The following is a 23,095-nucleotide window of genomic DNA, read 5'->3' on the forward strand; positions in this document are numbered from 1 at the left end:
TTACTATGGAGACGTAAGCAAAAAACAGCACACAGCATGGAGCAGAGATTGTGTGAACAGATGTCTGGATTTAAATAAAAAGTAGCAGGCAGACAGTATCCAACTGTTGACACAGAGCCGACAAAAACATTCCCATGTGACCTGCTCTGTTAGTCAAAAATTGATAGGGTTCTTGCGTTGAAATGGGACAAGAATCTCAGAAAATTTGAAGAGCAAACAAAAACATAGAAGGAAGACATACCAACTGACCAAGCATTTGACCTCAGCTACTGCTGACATCCTTGGTTGGATAAACTCCAAAATCATTTGGGTTCTTGCTTGAAAGTTTGAAGAAAGTAAGTTTAAAACTGAAATGGTGAAGAATATGTCCGAAAAGATATGTCTTTTGATCTCAGCACTGTTAAACAACCTATGCTGGATGTCCTACAAAATCAATCGGGTTCTTGCATTTACAGAGAATCTGATCCAAACTATAGCAAATGCGCTGTACGGAACATTCCCCTATAAATCTGACATGTGACCTCAGCTACTTCAGACACCAACAGAAATCAACAGGTGTCTTTCTTTTACTTTTTTTACAATTAACCCTGAACGTTTGACGATGGTGAGTTGAAAGCTATGCAGAGCACCAGTAAGGAAACAAAAACCTGACATTTGACCTCAGCTACCTCAAACATCAATTTGAGTTAGGTATCCTATCAAATCAATAGAGTTCTTGCTTTGACATAGTACACTTAGCTCAGTAAGTTTAAAGGTGTTAAAGAACCCTGACATTTTACCTCAGCAACCTCAAAAACTTAAAGGGGTGTCCAAAGTGCAGCCCAGGGGCCATTGGCGGCCCGTGGCACATTGTAACAATTAATTTAAACAGCAAAAACGCACAATGTCAAAAGCGAAAAGGCTGAAATGTCGGTACTAATAACAACATAATAAGTATATAACAACAGTATACATCCTATGATTACTGCTACTATTGCAATGATTAGGTTTTCGTAGCAAATTTTTGCCCAAATTTTGCCTCAGTTTTCATACACTGTCTTGGTTTTTGTACAATATTGCCCTTAACAAACTAGTTAGTCCTTTTGCCCTGGACTGCATCGTTCCACGAAATCAAGTGACCAAACAAAGCACCCTACGCATTGCCGACTGACTGTTCCTGCATTTTATCGTTGAGTGCGACTACTAAATAACCCACCAAAGGCCCAAAGAAAGTTGTCAGTGCCAGTAGTTTGATAAAAGGTGAGAAACACTATTGAATTCCACCTCATCAGGATGTACGGGTATTCCGCATTTTCTGCATGTAAAATTATAATTATTCTCAAAAAAAAAAAAATTCATATTTTTGGGCGTCTTGATTAAATTTACATTTACTATGGGAAAAATGTGTGCTTCGGTTTTCATCACACCTTTTGAAACAAATTAATGGCAAAAACCGAGGTAGCACTGTATACAGGTTTTTTAAACTATCCTTTTTACAACATTAGAAAAATTCATAAAAATATCAAAGTGGCTGTGTGGCCGGAAAATGTATGCAGTAGGCGGCGGAAAAGGTTTGAACACCCCTGTCTTAAACATTCTTTCAAATCAGTAAGGTTCTTGCTTTGAAATAGGCTCATTAACACGGAAAGTGGTAAGGGATGTTCTTCCAACTCTAATATTTGACCTCAGGCATCCTGTAGTTCTTTCACATAGAAGCACAATAATGCCTGAGAAAATATGTAGAAGAATGTGCCTGGCAGAAACGTGTATAGAACAGAACAGCAACAACACAGGTCCTCTTTGGGATTGCGTTATCAGAAAATGAGAATAAATTGATGTGAAGGACACAAATTAAAAACAAGGTTGGCTGCATGCTGCGGGTTGGGTAAGGGAGCTTGGACTGGACTTCAAGTGCATGACATCACACTGCACGACAGCATGATTGATGGGTGGTTGGACCCTGACTTACTTGGGCGATAAGGAGTGGCGGTGAGATAGCGAGCCGTATGGGAAAGTTGTTAACTGCGCATGAAGGGAGTTAAAAGATGCAGGTGAAGAGCTGCCAGAGGCGGTGAACTGTGAGGATGGGGACTCGGGGCTCCAGTCCCAGGAACTATAAGCAGAACAGGGTTACGTCCCCAATGGACAAACAGGGAGAGGATGGATCACACCAGGGCAAGCAGCGTGGCGGTGACAGAATCAGGATGGACACACATATACACAGCACAGCAATGTTATTTATGACAGAGAGCCTAAGTGCATGACCATGTTAGTTTAGGCTCCTCCTACATGCTGCTGTGTTCAAATGCAATGTGAAGATCTCTTCTGCTGTGAAAACTGCCTTCATAACAAGGAAACATAACGCTGATTTTTTCAAATGAACTTTCAATTCTATGGTGAGTATAGGTTTAATGAGCCCGTGTAAACGCTGCACTAAATAAAACTGTATTGTGCAGAAACCAATGTGTTCATTGAACAATATGTTTACTATAATTCTTGCAGTGGTGTCGAAATGCACTGCATTGTACTTCGAGCTGGTTCTAGTATTTGAAAATGATGTTCTCAAAGTGTCAGAGGAGGTGCAGCAGCTTCAGAAAAATTAAGAAAAACTTCTTTTTTTTTAAACATACAATGCTGATTTCATTCATATAAAAAGACAAAATTAATTTATTTTACTTCCAATGGCATCAAGTATCAAAATTGTATTACGAGTACCTAATTAATAGTCCCGTGACGTTAATTAACTCTTAATTGAGCTTAATAGGGCTTTGTGCTCTTTGGTTGTCATTACAGCACAAATAAAGAGAGAGTGTTTATTTAGTGGAGTGGAGTTGTGTTACGTCGTGATAATTGGTGTCCTCCCTAAAGGCCAGGTAATAATGCCATTGTTACAAAGGCAGTGCATCCTCATGTGTAGAAGAGTCAAGCGATAATGGCGTGTCTTTTGCAGCACGGCTCAGCCAGACAGTTTTTCTGTTTGGGAACGCTGATGCCTTGTACTCACCGGATGTCATCCATACTTAGGCTATTTCTGGAACAATATGCATAAGGAGTTAGGGGCCACATACAAGCCGCACCCCATGAAAGATCGATAGAACCAAAGTCACACATACAAACATTGATTTGAAAACATTTGGGACATTATCGCAACGCAAACATTGAATCCCAACCGCTTTCTTTTGACACACCCACACACACACATACAAGTAGTGAGGACACCAACCTGCTCATTTTGGAATTCCGGGCAGGGGACTCAGCTCCTCTCAGAAGCTGGCGGAAGTACTGGAAGGGGCGCAAGTAGAGGAAAAAAATGAATCCATCCATGCACATACAGTATTACGCTGTAATAATACACGGAAATGTAGAATCAAATTTTCCAACTGGTTGCAAAATGGCCACTCTACTTAATTGAAACTTTAATTCCAGACTTTCCTGTGACAAACTTAATTTGATTCAATATTGAGTCCGTTCCGAAGCCTGAATCTACACTTTACCCCATGAGACTAATTACTGAACGATAGTAGGAGTGAGTGTATTGTGTGAGAGAGAGCTCAGCAAGAATCAAAAGGTTCTACTACAAAAAGAAGGACCGCACTGCAAACACTGCCAATCTAACAAGATTAAATATCTGTAATCAAAGTCAAAAATACTAACAATATCTTTTGTTGACTATGTTAGACCAGTTTGCTTATCTTAAAAGGTGCCGTCTGTCATGGTTAGGTACTGCAATGGGGGCGCTAGCGTTCAAAGGCACTATATTTTGCACTCCTTCTACTTAGCGATGTAGCGATGACTGCTAATTGTCCATAGCTTCTCTAAGACTGTGTGTATGTGCGCACATACTACGGGCATGTGCCTGTGCACTAGTCATGAGTGACTGACAGTCATTAATGCCACTCCCCGTTTTCAAGCCTAATGACAAATATATTTTTTGGGTGGAAAAAAGTGTAATTTGGAGCAATGGAGAGAGAGAGAGTAGCTTTAATTAATATGTATATAATATATTACTTAAAAAAGCAAACTAATTTGCTCACAGAACAAGAAAATTTGGCCTGCCAAAAAGCTTGCAACATTACCGTAAAACAGATTATAGCAGAGTAATCCCTTGTTTATCGTGGTCGATTGGCTCCAGACGTGATCGTGATAAGTGAATTTCCGCGAAGTAGGATTCAATATTAATAAATGGAATACTGTTGTAGTTAGAGCATAGAAAATCTGTTTATGACTTTCTAAATACGGGTTTTAACGTTATTAGAGCCATGCAGACATGAAATAACACCCTACAGTCACTTTTTGTAAAAAAACATATGCATATTTAACTAAATTATACAGTACGTATTTGTGGCCGAAATTAAGCACTTTCAAGCATAAAAATGGCTAAATGAACAAAAAACTAATACAAGGCATTCAAAATACGTGTTATAAGTGTAATACAGCATCTGTGACTACATGGGTGATGTCAGATAGGTAGCGTTGACTGTTAGCTGAGTGCTAGCAGCAGGTTAGCAGTGTAGAGAGTGGCCGACAGCAGCTCCTGTGTAAATACTCACTGCATGTGTTCTCTGCTTGTTAATAAAGCAATCGAGGTGCATCCTGAGTCTCTCCTTAATCACAAACAGCGGCAGGAGAGTAGTTTTCTAAACTGGGTTCTCGGTGTCAGTAACGTTACATCGATGAGACAATAGCCACCAGGAAGTACGCTGTCCATGCTAACATGTGAGTCTGTCTTATCTTTTTTATATCTAAGATGGCTTATTTTCTATTATTATGTCCACTATACGCACGGTGGTCTAGTGGTTAGCACGTTGGCCAATACAGGAACAGCCTGGAGATCGGGAAGACCTGGGTTCGATTCTCCCCTGGGCATTTCTGTGTGGAGTTTGCATGTTCTCCCCGTGTGCGCGTGGGTTTTCTCCGGGCACTCCGGCTTCCTCCCACATTCCCAAAAACATGCAGGTGAGGTTAATTGGCGACTCTAAATTGTCCATAGGTATGAATGTGAGTGTGAATGGTTGTTTGTCTATATGTGCCCTGCCATTGGCTGGCGACCAGTCCAGGGTGTACCCCGCCTGTCGCCCGAAGTCAGCTGGGATAGGCTCCAGCATGCCCCCGCGAACCTAATGAGGATGAAGCGGTATAGAAAATGGATGGATGGATGGATGTCCACTATATTGGCTAATACACGTGTAAAGGCAGCTGTAGGGATGTTATTTTACATCTAGAGGGCTCTAATAATACAAATAACCACATTTAGGTCATAAACAGGTTCTACGCTCCAAATACAAAAAATATTGTGTTCAACTGCGCTTTTGAAGGCAGCACCTCAGTAACAAGACATTGTAACTCCATCCTGTGCTTTTTTTTTGGGTGCGTGGTGTTAGCTCAGTCATTTCTATGGTGGTCTGATTGGTGGTCTGATTGCTTACCTCATCACTGTGGCAGAACATGGGCGTAAAAACGTTCTCCAGAAGGGAGAGGACGTGTTCATATGCTTCAAACAAGCATCTCATGGTCTGAAGTTTCACAACCTCTGCATATGGGCCCTCCGCAACTGAGGAAGTTCGCACAATAAATAAATGCTCTACGTATGACGATTTTCACAAAATGTGAAATAAGTCACATACTGTTACGTATCTCTTCCACAATAAAGGGGTCGAAACGGATCTTGTCGACGCTCTCGTCTAAACAGTAGGTTTCGTAGATCTTCTTCACCTCCTCGTGGAGCATCATCTTCTCAGAGTCAGGGAGCTCTGGGCACAGTATCCTGTCGTTGAACTCCTCTGAGACATGGTTGAAAGCTCAAATCAAATTTGCAACAATAATGGTAAAAAAAAACATTTACTTATGGTAGTTTGCAATGAAATGACTTTAAATAGTACAGTTCGCAACATCTTGACGGGATTGGGACACCCTTACCCACTGCAAGGCAGAACTGGAGCACGTGGACGGCTCCTTCTTGCTTCAAAAAGTTCATGAAACGGAAGAGGAGGTCTTGCTGCTCTCGGATTTCTTTTAACTCCAGCTTCAGGACCTGGAAAGTGAGACAAGCTGGGCAAATACATTCAAATTAAAAGAAACTGTACATTATTGCATCGTTTGTGTCATGATGCTTACTGAAGGCTTTCTGCTGCGAGGGTCAGAGTACTTTTGCAGAAAAGGAACCAGCACTGACGTTGGCTCTGTGGCTTCTTCAGGCTTCAGTATATATAGAACACATACATGTAAATCATTCAAAGCCTAAAAGTCTTTATGTTGTGCATTACTTACTGGAGAGTTGTCGATGAAGAGCAAAATCAAATGATTCACTGTGTCCTGAAATACAACACAGTAGGCAGAAATGTCACAAAAGTAATGTCATATACTGTGAGTATATAATGTAATGTCATTGTAGTCGGGGGGGGGGGTTAATAACCACAAAGAGGATGACTATTGAAGGGATGCTGTTCTTTCTGAAATTTGAAAACTCATTACAGTAGTCCCTTGTTTATTGCGATGAATTGGTTTCAGGATTCCTGAGCTCTAAATTGAATATTGTCGAAGTTATGGCATAGAAAGCCTGTTTCCGATCTTTTAAATACGTAAAGCCCTCTAGACATGATATATAGTCAGTATTACACTTGCGTTGTGTTCCGGTGCGAGGGGAGTCGAGTGTGTGGCGGACAGGCTTAGACGTCCGGGGTTCAGAGTTGAGTTTTAGCAACAGCAGCCGGTGTTAGGAATTATTGTGCCTGTTGTGAAACAATTCACACCTGCAATAAAAGCAGTGTAGAATACTACATATCCTCACAATGTCTTTGAATGAGTCTTCTGAGTGCCTTACATTTGTATTTTAGTTCATTTAGCCTTTTTTATGTTTGAAAATGCTTAAATTTAAATGTAAATTTGCTTAAATATGCATTTTTTTTTTACTAGTAACAGGCCATATTTAACCACGAAACGGCATGATTTATTAATACTTTTGAAAAACTGATCGAGTGAAGCAGCAAAATTCGAAACGCGAAGTGACGAGGGATTTGCTCCCTCACTCTATTGCAGTTTTTCAAAAATTAATTAATGATCGCTGTTTCTTGTCCTATTATTAGTTAAAAATATTGAAAGACAAGACATGTAGTATTGTGGTCATTCGGCATCAGTCATGTTACACTGATGAGACGTTAGCGTAACACTGAATTCCAAAAACATGCATGTGAGGTTAATTGGCGACTCTAAATTGTCCATAGGTATGAATGTGAGTGTGAATGGTTGTTTGTCTATATGTGTCCTGCGATTGGCTGGCGACCAGTCCAGGGTGTACCACGCTTGTCGCCCGAAGTCAGCTGGGATAGGCTCCAGCATACCCACGACCCTAATGAGGATAAGCGGCATAGAAAGTTGGATGGCTGGATGAATGCATGGAGTCAGCAATGTCATGTCCAACATGTCATAGTAAAAACAAGTTCCCCTCCTATTCCATGCGGGAGTGTTAAGTTTTTGGCTTCTTCCGTTGTCCCACTCCATTTTAATCCCTTTGTTATTTCATGTCTACAGTCTCTAATGGTAAAAATGTGATTTAGAAAGTCATAAAAAAGGTTTTCTATGCTCTAACTAAGAAAATATGCTGTTTATTAATACCAAATCCTACTTCGAAGACATTCAATTATCACGGTCGCGTCTGGAACAAATTAATCGTGAAAAAAACAAGGGGCCTCCGTATATGATTTTTTTTTTAAAGTTTATTAATGATTTGGAGTGCATGAGGAACTGAAAAGGAAAACAGAGCTCTATTTGCCCACATGGTCATTAATTAACAAGTATATAGCACAACACTGCAGCAACAAAACCAATGTTGTAGGGCTGGGCGATATGACCTCAAATCAGTATCACGATAAATTAGGCAGTTTTACCTCGACAACGATAAATGCACGATAAATCCCCGACCACTATATATCTTCGCCAGCCAAAAATAACTGCAGGAAATGTAAATTAACTGCTTTTCGTTGATTTATTGAGCAACTGGCACACATTACTTTCAATGAAATATAATGCACGTAATGGGACGCACCTATTCCGCCTATAAAGCCTTCTGAAAGAAACTCCAAAAAGCGCCAACAAGGCTCCATTTCCATAATGTGCATTGGGTGGTTACGACAGTTTTCATACTCACTTTGCATTTCGTGTTCTTTTGCAACATCATCTTTGTGGAACCCAAAATAAATCTCCCTGGGATTGCGGTCCACAGATATGAATGTATCGTACATACCCTGGCATACTACATCCTGTACACACATGTACCAAGCTTCACAGAGCATGACTGGCATCACGTCTCATGCAATTACATTACTCATGGCCACTTATCACACTGCACAAGAGGAACAGCGTTGATATCAACCCAACCTACCACAACCACGTCAGGTAACATTTTCCAATAATAATAATAATAATACAATTTATTAAATAAATCTTTATTTATTTAAATTTATAAATATAGTGACTTTCTCGTTTTTTCTAACAATTGTATTCAGTTCCAGACATTCCATTGTCATGTTATTTGCATATATTGTGTGCCATCTTGGCTTTAGAAACTGGATAGATAACATCATCAAAATGACCTTTTACACAACGAAAAGAGAATGTCACATGTTCTTGTAGCCATATGACCATCTATTAGTGATATCAAATAAAGCATGGAATCCTTAAAATCCTGCTACCAGCAACAAATCAATCATGGTTTCCTATAGAGACGCTTTTATAATGTTTTTATTTTCTTGTTCTTTGTGAATTGTCAATTTTGCAGAATTGGCCATGATGTACAGGTTTTTGGTTTTTTAAAGCCATTTAAAAAGCCATATATTTAAAGTCAAGTATTTGTGTTACCAGTTTTTGGTATCATTCGGAGCGGCGTTATGATGCATACAAACAGAAAAAAAAGTATTTTTAGCGCATGAGTGGGAAAGCACTATAGTAAGTCACAAAGAGCAGTCATCTTTCCCGCAGCGCTCCAGTATCCGACTGAAAAGATGACTAGTTAGCTACGTCAGCGAGTGCGGCTTGTACGGCGAGATGTCATCGCGCGTCAACTCAAGTTGCCGATGTGAACCAAGAAAAGTTGTAGGAGACTTGTAGATGTATATATAGATGTGCCAAAATGTTAGTCTACTTTGATTCACTTTGTATAGACTTATTTCAGGAGCAAAATGCGAATGAAAGGGTTGAAAAACGTAGTCGCACGTGTGCTCCCTTTTTATTTTTCCTACTCGCACAGTCTACTTAAGTGTACATGGGAGTGAAATGCTGGCACTGTACAGCCGCTTCTTCATTTGAACCATCATCCGTTCCCTCATCGTCTGTTTCCCTTCTTGTTCAGACTGGCTGGGTGGAGTCACGTGCCTAAACACGCTGTACCTCGTCTTAAAGGGGAATGATTTGGTATACCAGCACACAGTCAAAACAGATAAAAAATATTTTCATTTTCTTTATTAAAACACCAAATTTACTGAGATGGGCAAAATGACGTAGATTATCGTGGTAAATTTCGGTAACGGTAAATTTTCGGTTTATCGTCCAGGCGTACACTGTAATCACAGTAAGGATCAAGCTGCTCTGATCAGAGTTCATTGTGAACAACAGTATGTAACGCGCATGAGTTTCACACCAACAGCTGAGTAGTGCAACCAACATTTAGAAAGCTGCAGGTTGCTGCCCACTCATGATACTTCAAATGTTGCCAGGTCATCTTGTGGATTTAATCAAAAACAACATCAGGAGGTTACCTATAGCGAATGGTTTTTGACTTCACACTAATTCGAGACCTCTGCGGTTATTTTCTTTTGTAGTTCAATCACCCGGCGAATTGAATAGAGGGGTTGAACTTGTATTGTTATGCTTGTCTTTATTATTAATTATTTATTATTATACTGATTATTATATTTATTGTGAAAAAAGCTTAACAATTACATCATCATGTTGTTACATTACCTTATTATTCTTCAATGTATTAAAAAAATCACATATGGAATACAGGAAGCGACTAAATGTACTGCATAAGATGTGAAACGGATGCGGGGGTAGGATTAAATAAGCTTTGCTTCTTCCTAGTCCTTTTTGGACATGTGGAACTGTGAATTGAATTATGTGATGTATTCCATTGTAACTTGTATGCATGTTCAAATAAAATGAAGCCATTACCATTACCATTATTGGAGCATTTAGGGAATGTGATATTCTGGAAATTTTAAACCAGTTTTGAGCAGAGGACTCAGTCAGACTACACTCACAGGATCAGCCAAGAAGTCCATTGAAGGAAGGAAGACAGAGCCAGCCAGGACTTCTCTTATCAGCAAAGTTAAGGATCTGATTAGAAAAAAGAAATCAGCTTAAAGACTGTACCATATGTGTTTTTAATAATGCTGTCCCAACACTGAGAGACTTACCTGCAGTCTGTGGCCTTCGGTGGCAGGATGTAAGGAAAGAGCATCACAGTCAACTTCCTGAGGTAGAGAAGCTCATCTCTGCGACTGCGAAGGGCAACGTGAAGATCCGGACCATACTCCTCCAAGACAGCTTGTTGTAGATGCTCCCTGTTCTTCACTTAAGACAACAGCAGAAGGATTTAGCCATGTTTCTTTCCGATGATCGACACACACAGTGATTGTATCAGTAGTACCTCTCTGCCTTGCTTTAGCGATTAACTCGATGTGCTTCATGGAGACTTTGAGGAGCTTTCGTGTGATGAGAGATGCAACATCAACCTGTGAAATTATAACAAATTACAGTCATGTCTTCTGGCTTCCATCTTGCAGTTGGAGTCGTCACCTTCTGGATTCGACGGACCAACACGGCGGCGAAAAAACGTAAAGTCACCCTCAGCTCGTCCACAAATGCCTCATCATCCGTCACATCTCTACAGAAAAAAACAAACAAGTATCAGAACTGTGATTGTAATACACAGCGGTGTTCATTTAACAGTATGTAGCAGTGTAAATCAGCCCTGCATCAAAACTTAAAGTGATAATGGTGATTAAACATTTACCTATACCAAGGATACACAAAGTTTTCAAGGACAAGTTCCAGAATCTGGGGGGAAAACATGAAGTTATTTAGACTTCCGATTAGCTATATGTAGTGAAAACAAGTTGTAGTTTGATCTTACTTTACCTCTGAAAGAGAAGCATCCACCTTAGAGGAAACTTTGAGATCAAGCCATGGTTGGTAGTTTTCCAGTAGTAAAGTATGCCTGACATCAAACAATACAATATATATTATGCAACCACTAGGGTGCAGTGGAACATCACTTAAAAGAGTGGTAAATAGCATCGCAGTCGTCCCTGGCCACTTTCAGCTTCGAAATGAGCGATTTCACACTATCATGGTTTTTCAAAAATGAATTAAATAATAAATCATGCTATTTCGTGGTTGAATATTGCCTATAATTCGTCACAAAAAACATATTTAAGCAAATGTTATGTAGTTTTTGCCTAAATTAAGCATTTTCAAGCATAAGAATGGCTAAATTAACTAAAATACAAATACAAGGCATGAAGATGTTGTGAATGTAGAATTCTACACTAGTCACTAGGTGTCAGGAACTAGTCAGTGAAACAAGCACCAGACTTGATCGCTGGAACAACAGGCTTTTATTGCATGTTTAAATTATCTAGCAACAGGCACAATAATCATAATAATAACATACACTCCTGTTGTGGTGGTTACCCACGCAAAGCTGAAACTCAACTCTGGACCCCTGACATCACTTTGTGTCCGTCCCTCATTCAGGTCCATGAGGGGAACACATTTATAGTAACACATGCGAACGGGTCTTATTTATGTCTTAAATGGCTTATTTACTCTTATTTTGCCAACCATATAGGGTAATAGGAGTGTAAAGGTGACTATAGGGTGTCGTAAACAGGTTTTCCATGCTCTAACTACGGAAATATTGCATTTATAAATGAGGGATTACTGTATAATCATGCATTTTGCGCACATTAAATGAAACTATTTTAGCAAGGGTACGGAACCAAACTGGTTGTTAACCTTTTTACACAATAATACTACAGTCACACAGTGGAATATGACCACCCACAACACCGTAAGGGAACCCACCTGTGCCTTTTGCACCTGATCTTCCCACAAACAGCACAGCTGCTGCCCAGTGGAAACAATTCCTGCTGGTAGGACTGCACACAACCAATCATACATGTCACAGACTTGTGCAAAAATTGGGCTTTTAGTCAGTTTGATATCTGTTACATGACTTTAATGTGGTAGAAATGCATATCCAACACTGCCTATGCACACTAATGAAGGAATTAAGGCCATATTCTACATTATAAAAAAACAAGAATATTAAGTGGACCCTACAGTAACTTTATTGCTTGTGTTTGACTAGAAAAAAAAACAATTGTACAAAAGTGGCCAAAATAGGAGAAATACCACTGAGGATGATGCAGCGCACTTCCAACACTGCACATCATAAACATTGTAGAATAAATATCCCTACATGTGTGTTGCAGGCTATTTATAGGGGCCGTTATGTTGGAAAACTGACATGCAGCCCACTTTTGCAAGAAAGGGGATCTTGTTCTGCTTCAGAATGTCACAGTACACGTTGGAATTCATGTTTTCTCTCAATGACCTGCAGCTCCTCAATGCCAGCAGGACTCATGCAGCCCCAATACCATGCTTAACTGTAGGGAAGACAAGACTTGTGTTGCCAGCTATTTAGGCTACCGTGCGTCCACACCATCACAGATATTTTAAAAATGCATCATTTTTCTGTGTTTTGGTGTAAATGTTGTTTTGGTTTTTTTTTAACTCCGGCTTTAGCGTTTGCATGTGGACGGGTGAAACAGAGCTTTCTGTTTTGTGTCATTAGAAATTTGTGACATTATCAGTATGTATATCAATCCTGTTCAACAACAGAACATGAGTAATTACTTATGGGTGATGACGGGTAGTTTCATTTCGTGCAGTTGTAGGCGTGAGCGCGTTGGACTTATAACCCCCAAGGACAATTAAAAACAATACATGCAAATGAGTGATTTTAAAGCTAATGTACACAGCATCATACATTTATATATAATTATATTAAACGGAAAGGCGTTATAATGCAGGACCGAGTCAGCTTCTTTTTCAGGCTTCTGATTGGCCAAAATGCACATGACAGCCCATGAATGCGTTTTTATGTGGATATAGATCAAATAAAATTAAAATCTGTGTTCGTATGGCCATTGCCTCAAGACAATAATAGCTCTGTTGACAGTAGACACTAGAGAGTACACTGGCTACTCTAAAATATATCTAAGTTTAATTTCTATAGTATTGACATGATATACTGTAATACTGAAATGTGAGTTGTGATATACTGTACTATATATCCTACCTTTATTTTTGGCTTGATGTTTACTAGGATGTTTGGCAGCAGAGACTCAGGCCCCAGGGAGCAGTAGAAAGTAACAACACCAGCTAGGAAGGACCAAACTACCATGATGATGTGAATGTATCTGTGGGAGGGGAAAAGGTTGGCGCATCCATTCCACAGCAGGACTGACGTGTGAGTGTACCTGTTTAATAGCACTGTGGACAGGAGGAGGGCCAGCAGCAGGAAGCAGAACACTGGATACTGTCGACCCAGATCTCTGAGCAGGTCCAGCTTCATTTTGCGTCTTATACGCTGCAGGAAAACCCTGAAGCATCCCATTATTGCTGCAGAATGCAAGATATATTGTGGTGTTTGTACACATTAACCCGACGATTCGTAAACGTTCAAAAAAAATATATCACACAGCTTACCTTACACGCCGAGCACGTTGCAGTGATTCAGGGACCGATGTTTTACTTCATATTTCGGTGTGGATCGTTTGCCGTTTAAAATGGAAACAGATTAGTGTCATTGTCAAGAGCATCATTCGCACACAGCAATGTTTGGCTAACTGCTACCATAGACATGGCTGGCATTGAAGTCCCATTTAAAGGGGGCGTCACTAGGGGGATGGGGGCTACGTGCGCGTCGGTGTGATGTCACCTCCGCTCAGCAGCACCACAACACAAAAAGGCTTTTTAAATGTACATTGGTAGCCATTGTTACTATTTAAAACAGAAACCACGTACTGTGTATTCGGTGGTCCTTAATTCGTCGCTGAGTTAGCGAGGGAAATAGTGCTACTCTACAGAGTCTATGTGGCCACTTAAGACAAAATACGAAGAAAATAACGGACATAGAAGGGAAAGACGCACTTTTAAGTCAGCATGGCGTCATTTCGTTTTGCACTTGACCAGTTAAAGCTGCCCGGTAGCGTCATCTGGCTGTCCATTAGCATGACACTTATTAAATTCAATTCACCTTGAAAATTAGGTTAATAAAACTGCAACCGAAACGTAGACATTTTTCTTATGACACTCGAGCTGGAAATATTTGCGTAGCAGACATTAATTAACAGTTGAACTGTATTTTAATCCACGGTTTTTTATACTGGGACTTCCTCATGTTGGTCCTCCAGTATCAACAACTGCTACTTTTGCAATTCGTCTAAAGGTGCTTTTCTACCTTCAATCGTCTCACGTAGACGTCATCAAATGATTTAAGACACACATAGAAATCAAAAACTTTATTACAAAAATAAGTTACACTCACCTCCATTTTACAGTATAAAACAATTTATTTGCAGGAATGCAAAAAACGTTGTTGGCCACCAACAATAGTTTAAAACTGCTAACATTTTTTTTTCTCAAAAGGTGGTTATGAATTTTATTGAGGGAGTTAACTGTATAGAAAACTGGAATTGAACAGCACAGTTTCCTTGGAGATATACCTGGAAATAGATTTCATTCACTGCAGCATCCCTTATACCACGTTGTGATCCCAACACCAAAACCATAACTTTAGGCATCACATAATGCCCAACTGGTCATCAAGACGAACTTGTACACAGTCGCTGGTTTTGAGAGATGGAAGAGGGACCAGTCCAGATGAACATGACCTTACACAATTGGATTGGCGATGATGTTAAATGATTATGATGTCTGAAGATGTTTTGATATATTAAAAATAAACAAACCCACTGGATTACAGTGGCACAAAGGGACACTGCAGGGCCTTTATTTTGTTGTTATCCATTAAAATCAAAGGCTGTCTGATGCCCGTGACATTGAAGCCTTTACAAAGTAACATTTTATCCAAAAAAAAAAACAAAAAACAAAAACAAAACTATACAAACAGTAACTACATACTCTGAAGAAGCGAGGCAGCTAATTCAGTTCAAAATAGGATAAAAGCAGGGCTCATTCGGACTCATCTGATGAGATTGTTTTGCATGCCCAGTTTGACTGTTTGCAGTGTCAGAGCTGCAGCAAAAATGACTATATTACATTAAGTACATTGTTTGAGTGCCGCAGCTCTTGTGCATATTTTGTATGAGAACAAGCCCTGCTTTCATCAATATAGTTTCCCTATTTACAGTACAGGCCGGGTAGTTTAGTCCTCTGTACTGAGGTAGTCAACCAACCCTTTAAAGACAAGTTCTGAAAAGAACCACTTTCTTGGAATGCCTGACTTATCCATGCCAGGTGGGTACACCCTAAATAAAAACCTGCAAATGTTCTCTTTCAAACATCCACATCAAAATGATTTAACGTGGATATTCCAACAATAAAAATTGCGATTAGCACAAAAATATACAATAGCATCAAGCTCCTTCGAGCCACTTCAAACCTAAGAAACTTAAAAAGTGCAAATTCTTCAATAATTATTTAAAAATGGCATGTTCGGGGACAGGGAACGGGGGAGATTGTTAGGGCAATAAATTGACACCCTGTTGTCAGGGCTAGCTAGAGGGGCACAGGGGCGAAAGAGGCTTAGGCGAGTACACAAAATCGTTCGGTCATCTTTTAAAAAGGTGGCAGTTTCATTTTAACAAAAAAATAAAAACAAACAGGAAAGGGGAGAGATGCTTCTTCTGTAAGGCTGGAATATCATTGGACCTTTTTTTGTCACGCTCTTTTTTTTGTTTCAACATCCTTTGCAGCTCATGGTGTAACCCCACACATCAAGTCAGTATCCGCTGTGTTTGACAGGTCAGGACCGCCCTCGGCCCCGCTTCCCTGCTGGACCAATCAGAGGGAAAGAAACGTTTTGCTTAATAAACCATGTAGCACAGCCTCTAGCAGTGCGGCAAGAATTCCTCCCGTTTTTAACTGAAGTTTAATTGAACAACCTTGGTCTGCTGCTTTATCTAGTGCTCACACGTCATATGGTCTGAGATGACTACTTGAGAAATCAAATACATACAGTAGATCCCCACTATTCGCGGGGATTTGATTCCAAGGCAGCCCCCCCCCCCCCCCCCCCATGTCAAAAAACCACGAATGGACACACCCCTAAAAAGCCCTAAAAATGCCTATTTTTGATAGCTAATCCCTATAATATGCCTCACAGTTAAACAAATTTTAATTAAGTTTTAGACATCAAGAATTACATGCACACAGTATACAGTCTTGTACTTACAAAAACGTGCAGTTACACATCACATCTTGTCAAAGCATCTTCCTGCTGGAGAATATTGTGAATTGACTTGCGAGACAGCGCCCTTTGTTGGATTCATAGATGCAGCACTCTTTTCCACTGTAGATAGCGCCATCAAACCACTTTCTATTTAAGTTACCATTAAAAAAAAAAAGAGAGAAAAGAATTTTGCAAATATGCAGGGGATTGAAGGCTGAACCACGAATAGGTAGGATCTACTGTACCAAGAGTTTTTTTTAAGTAAGTTATCGGACACCAATGGCTAGCTTTGTATTCACTATGTGACTCGTTTATATCACTCTCGCTTTAACATGTCATCTACCTCTGCTCGTTCCAGAGCCGCCACGCTGTGAGAAGCCCACTCTCCCTCTAGGTGTGATGCTGCCACGGCCCCTGGTTTGACTGATACCGCGGAGACCACCTCTTGCTCCTCGTCCTCTCCCAGAGCCCTGGAAATCATCGTAGCTATAGAACGGGTCGTCATAGCCGCCCCGGTAGTTGTGGTAGTCGTAGCCGTAGTAATCGTAATAGTCTTCATAGCTGTAGTAGTCGGGAGGGTAAGAGTAACCACCACGCCCGCCTCGTCCGCGACCTCTCGTGGGTGGCGGCATGTGTGGAGGTGCGTAGTAATAGTATTCATCATACCTACAACAGCAAATAAATGTCAAACAAGGGAGCCTGCTTTTGAAAGCAATGTGTGATTTAATTCCTCTTACATTTGTGTTTTGGCTGCTTGTCTCTGAGCTTTGCGCTCTTTCCTCTTCTGGTCAGGAGGTTTGGCGAAGACTATCTCAATATGTTCTCCTTCCAGGTCCTTTCCATTGAGATCAGCCAGAGCCTGTGAAATTGTTGAAAACGACATTAGAAAATAGTTCTGTGTGTGTGCACAACCACTATCTTGCATGTTCACAGTATGCATTTGTATTTTAGTACCTTCACGGCACCATCTCTTTCTTCAAAGTGGATGAATGCGTAGTCTTTCAATTTTTTCACACGCTCCAACTTGCCAAACTGACTAAAGGCCTTTTCAAGAATTTCCTCTGTAACAGAGCTTGCGAGGTTCCTCACAAACAGCACTTTCACCTATGAAATGGAAACAATTCAGTGTGAAATGTTTGCCTCGTGGGGTTGTCTGAAAACTAGTCTACATTTTACACGATTGTGCTTGTGCGTGCGTGCGGCCCTGAGCTTTACCTTAGCCATGACCTCTGGGTCAGGGTCCTCGATGGGATCAGCCCATTCTACAGTGACCACATTGCCCCACACTTTCACTTTGCCACTCATCAGACGTCGGCGGGCCTGAGCCGCTGTCTTGTGGTCTTCATACTCCAGGAAGCAAAAGCCACGGTTCTTCTTCTTGTCATCAGGTTGGTGGTACAATATGACATCATTTAAACCCTCTATGAATCAGAAACAAAAAGGAGTGGGGTGTCAAAACTTTCACTTATGGCAACAAGTACACCTCATAAAATTTTGTCCACATGGGAGTGCACTAATAGGCTGCAACCAGCAGAGGCACTGTTGAGTCAGTCAACTACTTTGCTGTGCTACTGCACATCATTGTCTTGTAAAGGCAGTATTTTTGATAAGAGCTTATAATTATCTCATTAGAATTGGTGGCAGTGTCCAATGGAAAGTCCAAGTCCAGAAACAGTCACTACATGTCAACAAAAAAGCACGAAATACAAAGTGCCAACTCACCTGTGACTTTTGCAAATTCTTCAACAATCTGGTCTTTTGTTTTACTCTTGGGGATGGAGCCGACAAACAACCTGTTATTGGCCACTGAAATGCACACGCCAATTTGTTTGCCAGGTCGAATTTCATTGTTGTTGCACTGCAAAGCAAACAAAAGAACAAGTAGTAAGACAAAAACAGGCATTAGCATCATTATGATGCAGTTATTTTTAATTCCTATTTTTAAAGACATTTGGGCAGTGAGAATGGGGTGTGCACTCAACATGTATACTTAATTTTAAATAGGTTACATGGTCATCTTCATATCATACCATCTTTGTTCTTTTTTCAGGAGAGCAAAACGTACCAATTTGACAGCCTGCTGTGCCGCCTCTTTAGTACAGAAAGTGACAAAGGCGTAGCCTCTGTTCAAGCCACTGAGAGGATCCATCATTAGACGCAGGTCCCAGATGGGCCCAGCTTTTTCAAACAGAGGAACAAGCTCATCCTCAAAGAGATCTCTGGGGATTTTGCCAACAAATATCTGCATGGACAGAAAAATGATCACACGCGTTCTCCTTTAAAATAGTTACCAAGTTACAGACAAAAATGGCAAGACCTTCGCTAAAGGTGTCCGGTCAGTTCTTAGCGGTAAGATATCATTGTAACCAAAGTTACTACAGATGATATATGTCATCATTTGGACACTGAACACATATACACTAAGACCTTATCAATCAAATTATAAAATCATACACCATCTACTCATTCATCCAGAAACTGTACATTTGTTTCTGTACCTCAGTCCCAACAGTTGGCTGTGCTCCGGAATGAGCTGACTCAGGTGGAGGACCACCATACTTCCTCTGGCCTGTAGTTACATCCAGTGTGTAACCAGTCCTCTCCAGCAACGCCTGGCCGGAGAACAGGGTTTGACCAACGGTGGTTATTAAAACACGCGTTTTCAAATTGAACTGTCATACTAAATGTTACCATCAAAAGTATTTTCTCTCTCTAAAACATTCACACTTTATACACTTTTAATGGGTTCTCACTTTGATTTTGGCTTCATCTGGTCCTTTGTTGGTGTCTGCCACTTTGGTCCCTTGCTTCTCTCTTTGTCTGTATGTCTTCATCACGCCACAAAGAAAGGCACTTTTATTCTGAAAGACATAGTAGAAAGAAAAAAGTATATAACGACCAATGACAACTGAACTTTTTAGATCTTACAAATTAACATGTCTGCATGGCATGAAGTAGGAATGGGCATTTGACTGATCAATTATGGGAATATAATAAACCCCTATTTCAATGCCAAGGTTTCCCTCAGCAGAATTATGTTGCCTGCATGTGTGTGGATGTGTCTGAACTCCCCATAGCTGATGCCTGTCAACTATTAGTTGAGACTGAATCAACAGCGCCTTTGTTGGTTTCAACCAAGCAGTGCACTGAATCTTGCATCAAATGCTCCAATTAATTCCACATAATGAAAATAATCCGGATTATTATGCCCATCCCTTATGTGAACAAATGTTCAAAGATCATATATGCTGCTACCACACCTGAACATGTGAGAGGTCACTGTCCTTGAATTGCAACAGGACTTGGAGAGCACCTTCCTCGTTGAATTCTTTCAGAGCCTCAATCGCTCGATCATCTAAGTCACTGTGTGACACCAATCCTGTGGCAGAGAGGAAGAAAAAGCACATGCAAAGAGGGCAGAAATCAATACCAAACTTCTGACGTTAAAACGCAGCATACAAATCAGTCATTTTGTCAATCAGCTGATTAACCTGGGATCTTATATATGCCAGGTATAACATAAAAGGAGCTGTGTTCTATACTTTAGTCCACGCACAATATTGCAGAACTAATCACACCAGATGTGACAGTAACTTGATATGCCGGCGCTCCTCTACTTTGAGTTGCTAATGAGCTGGTGTGTGTACCGCTCAGTAGTGGGGCCATCACCTGTCCCAGGCAGCCAAACACCAGGCAGCTGTTGCCATTGTTTCTGTATTCGATCCATCTGGATTAAGTGGTACTTTTCTGAATGCGATTGACCAAACAGGTCAGAAAGATATTACCAAAGTTTCTTTGTGGCCCTCCTCGTACTAAACTGTACACTTTAGATTAAAAAATATTCACAACTCCTTTGTGGCAATGGATATGTCTAGTAAGACATCCACAGTGGGAGGACAACTCAGTTGCCCTCACATACCAAGGGGTCAAGGGAATGCAAATGCTGCAAACATTTACACATTTACACTGCTGTGATGTGTAATTTGATATTATGTAGCACTGCAGTACCCATTTTGGTAGGAACCACAAAAAGTTGCTTTGGGATCCCAAATTCCCCACTCAAAATGGTGATGACGTGACAGTACATGCAAGAGATCAATCAACAAAAAGAGTTGCATATTAGCATATGCAAATGTGCCTTACCTGCTATGTAAATTTCATCTAGTTTTTCAGCAACTTTCTGTGGTAAACCAGCTTCTAATAAAGTCTGGAAGTGCTCAGAATGGGTAACTGCAGCAGAGGTGTCCATTGGTTCTTCTGGACCATTTCCATTAATATGTTCTGTGGCCATGTCTCCAGAAATCTGTGCAAATGCAATGACCCAAATTAATCCTGGTTCAATGGAATAGTCTGGGATGTGTTTAGGATAGTGGAAATTCTCAAACTTGACAGGCAGATCATTTCACATATAAAGTGTTTTACATTTGTGTATACATTATCAAAGCTATGCGGCCTCCCCAAGTCTACGGACTTTTCACTATCTGGACTCTATAATAAAGCAACCCGCACAGGCAGTTGACACAGTTCTCTCAAATACTGGTTGCATAGCAGACAACTCACATACCCGATTCTCCACAGACATCAATAACATGACATCCTGTAAAACGCTGCAGCACTTGTCATTGCGGCAGTACCCCTGTGACGGAGCTCAGCCAAGTTTTACATGTTAGCGCTAAGTCGGCTTCTACGGCAGAAACCATGCCTGCTTTGGCCTCTAAATTACATGGTCTCACTGCTGACTTCAGCACAGACTAGATAGCTGATACACGTGTTCCATCAGTGTGCTGCAGTTTCCGGTTTCTGGCACTTATATGCAAAGAATGAACCCTTTCACCTTTTGGCTTCAAGTCACTTTAGCAGGATCCCTATGACAGGCGCTCCTGAACTTTGGGTGGGGTCCCAAAATGGGTCACAGTTTATCAAAGGTAAATTAATGCATCCAGTGTGCTTTATTAGTTAACATACAGTGTGTGACAATTTGATGTATCTTTTGACCTGAAAAAAAAACAGGAAACGCCGCTCAATGATATCTATACTAAAACTAAGTCAGACAATGAATCACTTTAGATTGTTTTGGTCTATGCTTAGGTAGGCCAGCAATTGGGTCACGATGCAAAACCCGGCAACACGGTTTCTGCAAAATAAGGAGTACAATTTCCTACCTTCACAGCAATTTCATTTTTATAACATGCGCTGATGTGTAATCTAATATTCAAAGTATTCCTTGAAGTGACTACTGCACATTGTCACAAACACGTGCTTTCAATGAGAATTTCCACATCTCTGCAACATCAATATTAAGCATAAATTCCAAAGTTTACATCAATCACATTTGAGATTTGGGGTTTAGATTAGTTCAAAGAGCGTTGAAGTTGTTTAACTAGCTTGACTACTTCGCGCACGTTGGTCAAGCTAGCAGGCTAGCTTGCAGGGCTAATGCTAATCAAACTAGCAGTGGATTGATTAAACAGTAACATAGCGCTGTTTGTGCAACGCCTTCAAAAAAGGCATCCGAACGTCGAACGCGAAGAGACAGTGAGTTTGCTTAAACCATTTGGAGCACATTTATAAATATCTGTAGTCAGCTAGCTTCAGTCAGCATGTGATGACAATGAGCGTGTCAGTTCCATGATCTGTCAAAATAGGCTAGTTTAGGCTAGCATGCTAACTCGAACGGAATTTCAGTCAGGCCATTGTTAGCTGCCCAATGCTCGGCACAGACCTCGCGACTTATTAAAAAGACAAAGCTTGTATCGTTTGAGCAGGGGAAGATAAGGATTTAACCTGCTCAGTGCGTGGTCCGCCAACGTGTCGCCACATAGGAAGAGTCCATTTTCAAAAAGCCGGTCCGGGCAAGTCGTTCCCAGCCGCCACCACCAGTTCCCCACATTGTTTGAAACACACAGTAACGACTCGGACTTTTCACAAAGCAAACGGAGCGAGAATTACGTAAATAAACAATAGCGATCGTCCTACCTGCCGCTGGATCACCGCCGTGTGTGGTGTAGAGTAATTTGGAAGATAGGGGTTATGTTTGAAAGACAGAAAAAGTGGAAAACTCCCGGCACTGGTCCGGCCTCAGTCATTCACTCTTGATGATGTAAAATGGCTGCCACGTTCACGCCTCGAGTTTTGTCTCGTCGACGGGGTTTCTTGCGCTGTTGTGCACGGGCTCTCTGCCTTGTAAGCGTGTGTAGAGTGGAGAGCATCACCACTATGGCTGTACATCAAGGGTGCAACTGTTACTACCGCTTGTGCTGCACATTTCTTCACCTTTTTACTTCTGTATTATACCACACACTTATAACTCGACGATATAAAAGAGCGCGTAAAGAAATGAATGAAAGTCAGATCGGGTTCTTAATAACCTTGCATATATAGTGTGAAACACCATTTCATAAATATTGTACTCTACATCACAAATAAAATCTTAACAACAAAGAGCAGCATTGGTAACACTGCCTTGCTGTAGGTCTGGCTTTCTCCCACACTGTGTCACCCTTGTCGTGGATTTCATGCACACAAAAGAATAAGGGTTCATGCCAATGAAAGCTATAGGATGCTTTGCTTGAGCAGAACACATGGTGAATTGTTGGATGGTGAGGTTAGTTCAATTAAGTATGGTGCTGTTTTTCACCT

General features: G+C 40.7%; 2 protein-coding genes across 22 annotated transcripts in view; both read right to left on the minus strand.

The window, feature by feature from the left end:
• snx14 (sorting nexin 14) overlaps positions 1-13,930 on the minus strand; it is a 58,230-nt gene extending 44,300 nt beyond the window's left edge. For 9 of the 17 annotated variants that reach the window (XM_054795789.1, XM_054795791.1, XM_054795790.1 and 6 more), the window contains exons 1-17: positions 13,750-13,930; positions 13,521-13,662; positions 13,340-13,460; positions 12,061-12,134; positions 11,113-11,191; positions 10,988-11,031; positions 10,771-10,858; positions 10,622-10,706; positions 10,389-10,545; positions 10,233-10,308; positions 6,247-6,291; positions 6,094-6,174; positions 5,896-6,010; positions 5,604-5,759; positions 5,406-5,530; positions 3,203-3,261; positions 1,949-2,092 (exon numbers count right to left, since the gene is read on the minus strand). In XM_054795789.1, the coding sequence (XP_054651764.1) occupies positions 1,949-2,092; positions 3,203-3,261; positions 5,406-5,530; positions 5,604-5,759; positions 5,896-6,010; positions 6,094-6,174; positions 6,247-6,291; positions 10,233-10,308; positions 10,389-10,545; positions 10,622-10,706; positions 10,771-10,858; positions 10,988-11,031; positions 11,113-11,191; positions 12,061-12,134; positions 13,340-13,460; positions 13,521-13,657 (1,586 nt within the window). In that variant the 5' untranslated portion in view covers positions 13,658-13,662; positions 13,750-13,930. Of the gene's footprint in view, positions 1-1,948; positions 2,093-2,983; positions 3,011-3,202; positions 3,262-5,405; positions 5,531-5,603; positions 5,760-5,895; positions 6,011-6,093; positions 6,175-6,246; positions 6,292-10,232; positions 10,309-10,388; positions 10,546-10,621; positions 10,707-10,770; positions 10,859-10,987; positions 11,032-11,112; positions 11,192-12,060; positions 12,135-13,339; positions 13,461-13,520; positions 13,663-13,749 lie in introns of all 17 variants that reach the window. The other 8 variants (XM_054795799.1, XM_054795798.1, XM_054795801.1 and 5 more) reach the window with 6 other exon arrangements.
• Positions 13,931-14,549: 619 nt separating this feature from the next.
• LOC129192944 (heterogeneous nuclear ribonucleoprotein Q-like) lies at positions 14,550-22,579 on the minus strand. 5 transcript variants are annotated; one of them, XM_054797425.1, is made up of 13 exons: positions 22,241-22,395; positions 20,600-20,759; positions 19,717-19,835; positions 19,210-19,317; positions 18,955-19,068; positions 18,522-18,698; positions 18,179-18,314; positions 17,672-17,877; positions 17,411-17,560; positions 17,194-17,315; positions 16,800-17,122; positions 16,460-16,603; positions 14,550-16,059 (listed from the first exon to the last, which is right to left on the minus strand). In XM_054797425.1, the coding sequence occupies exons 1-12, from the start codon at positions 22,274-22,276 to the stop codon at positions 16,479-16,481; spliced, it is 1,776 nt and encodes a 591-aa protein (XP_054653400.1). In that variant the 5' UTR covers positions 22,277-22,395; the 3' UTR covers positions 14,550-16,059; positions 16,460-16,478. The 5 variants fall into 5 exon arrangements, with proteins under 5 accessions (XP_054653400.1, XP_054653404.1, XP_054653403.1 ...); XM_054797429.1 differs by lacking the exon at positions 16,460-16,603 and having other exon boundaries at positions 14,550-16,056; positions 22,241-22,394; XM_054797428.1 differs by lacking the exon at positions 16,460-16,603 and having other exon boundaries at positions 22,241-22,394.
• Positions 22,580-23,095: the final 516 nt, after the last annotated feature.

The sequence above is a fragment of the Dunckerocampus dactyliophorus genome, chromosome 13 (genome assembly GCF_027744805.1).
Source record: "Dunckerocampus dactyliophorus isolate RoL2022-P2 chromosome 13, RoL_Ddac_1.1, whole genome shotgun sequence".
Taxonomy (NCBI): domain Eukaryota; kingdom Metazoa; phylum Chordata; class Actinopteri; order Syngnathiformes; family Syngnathidae; genus Dunckerocampus; species Dunckerocampus dactyliophorus.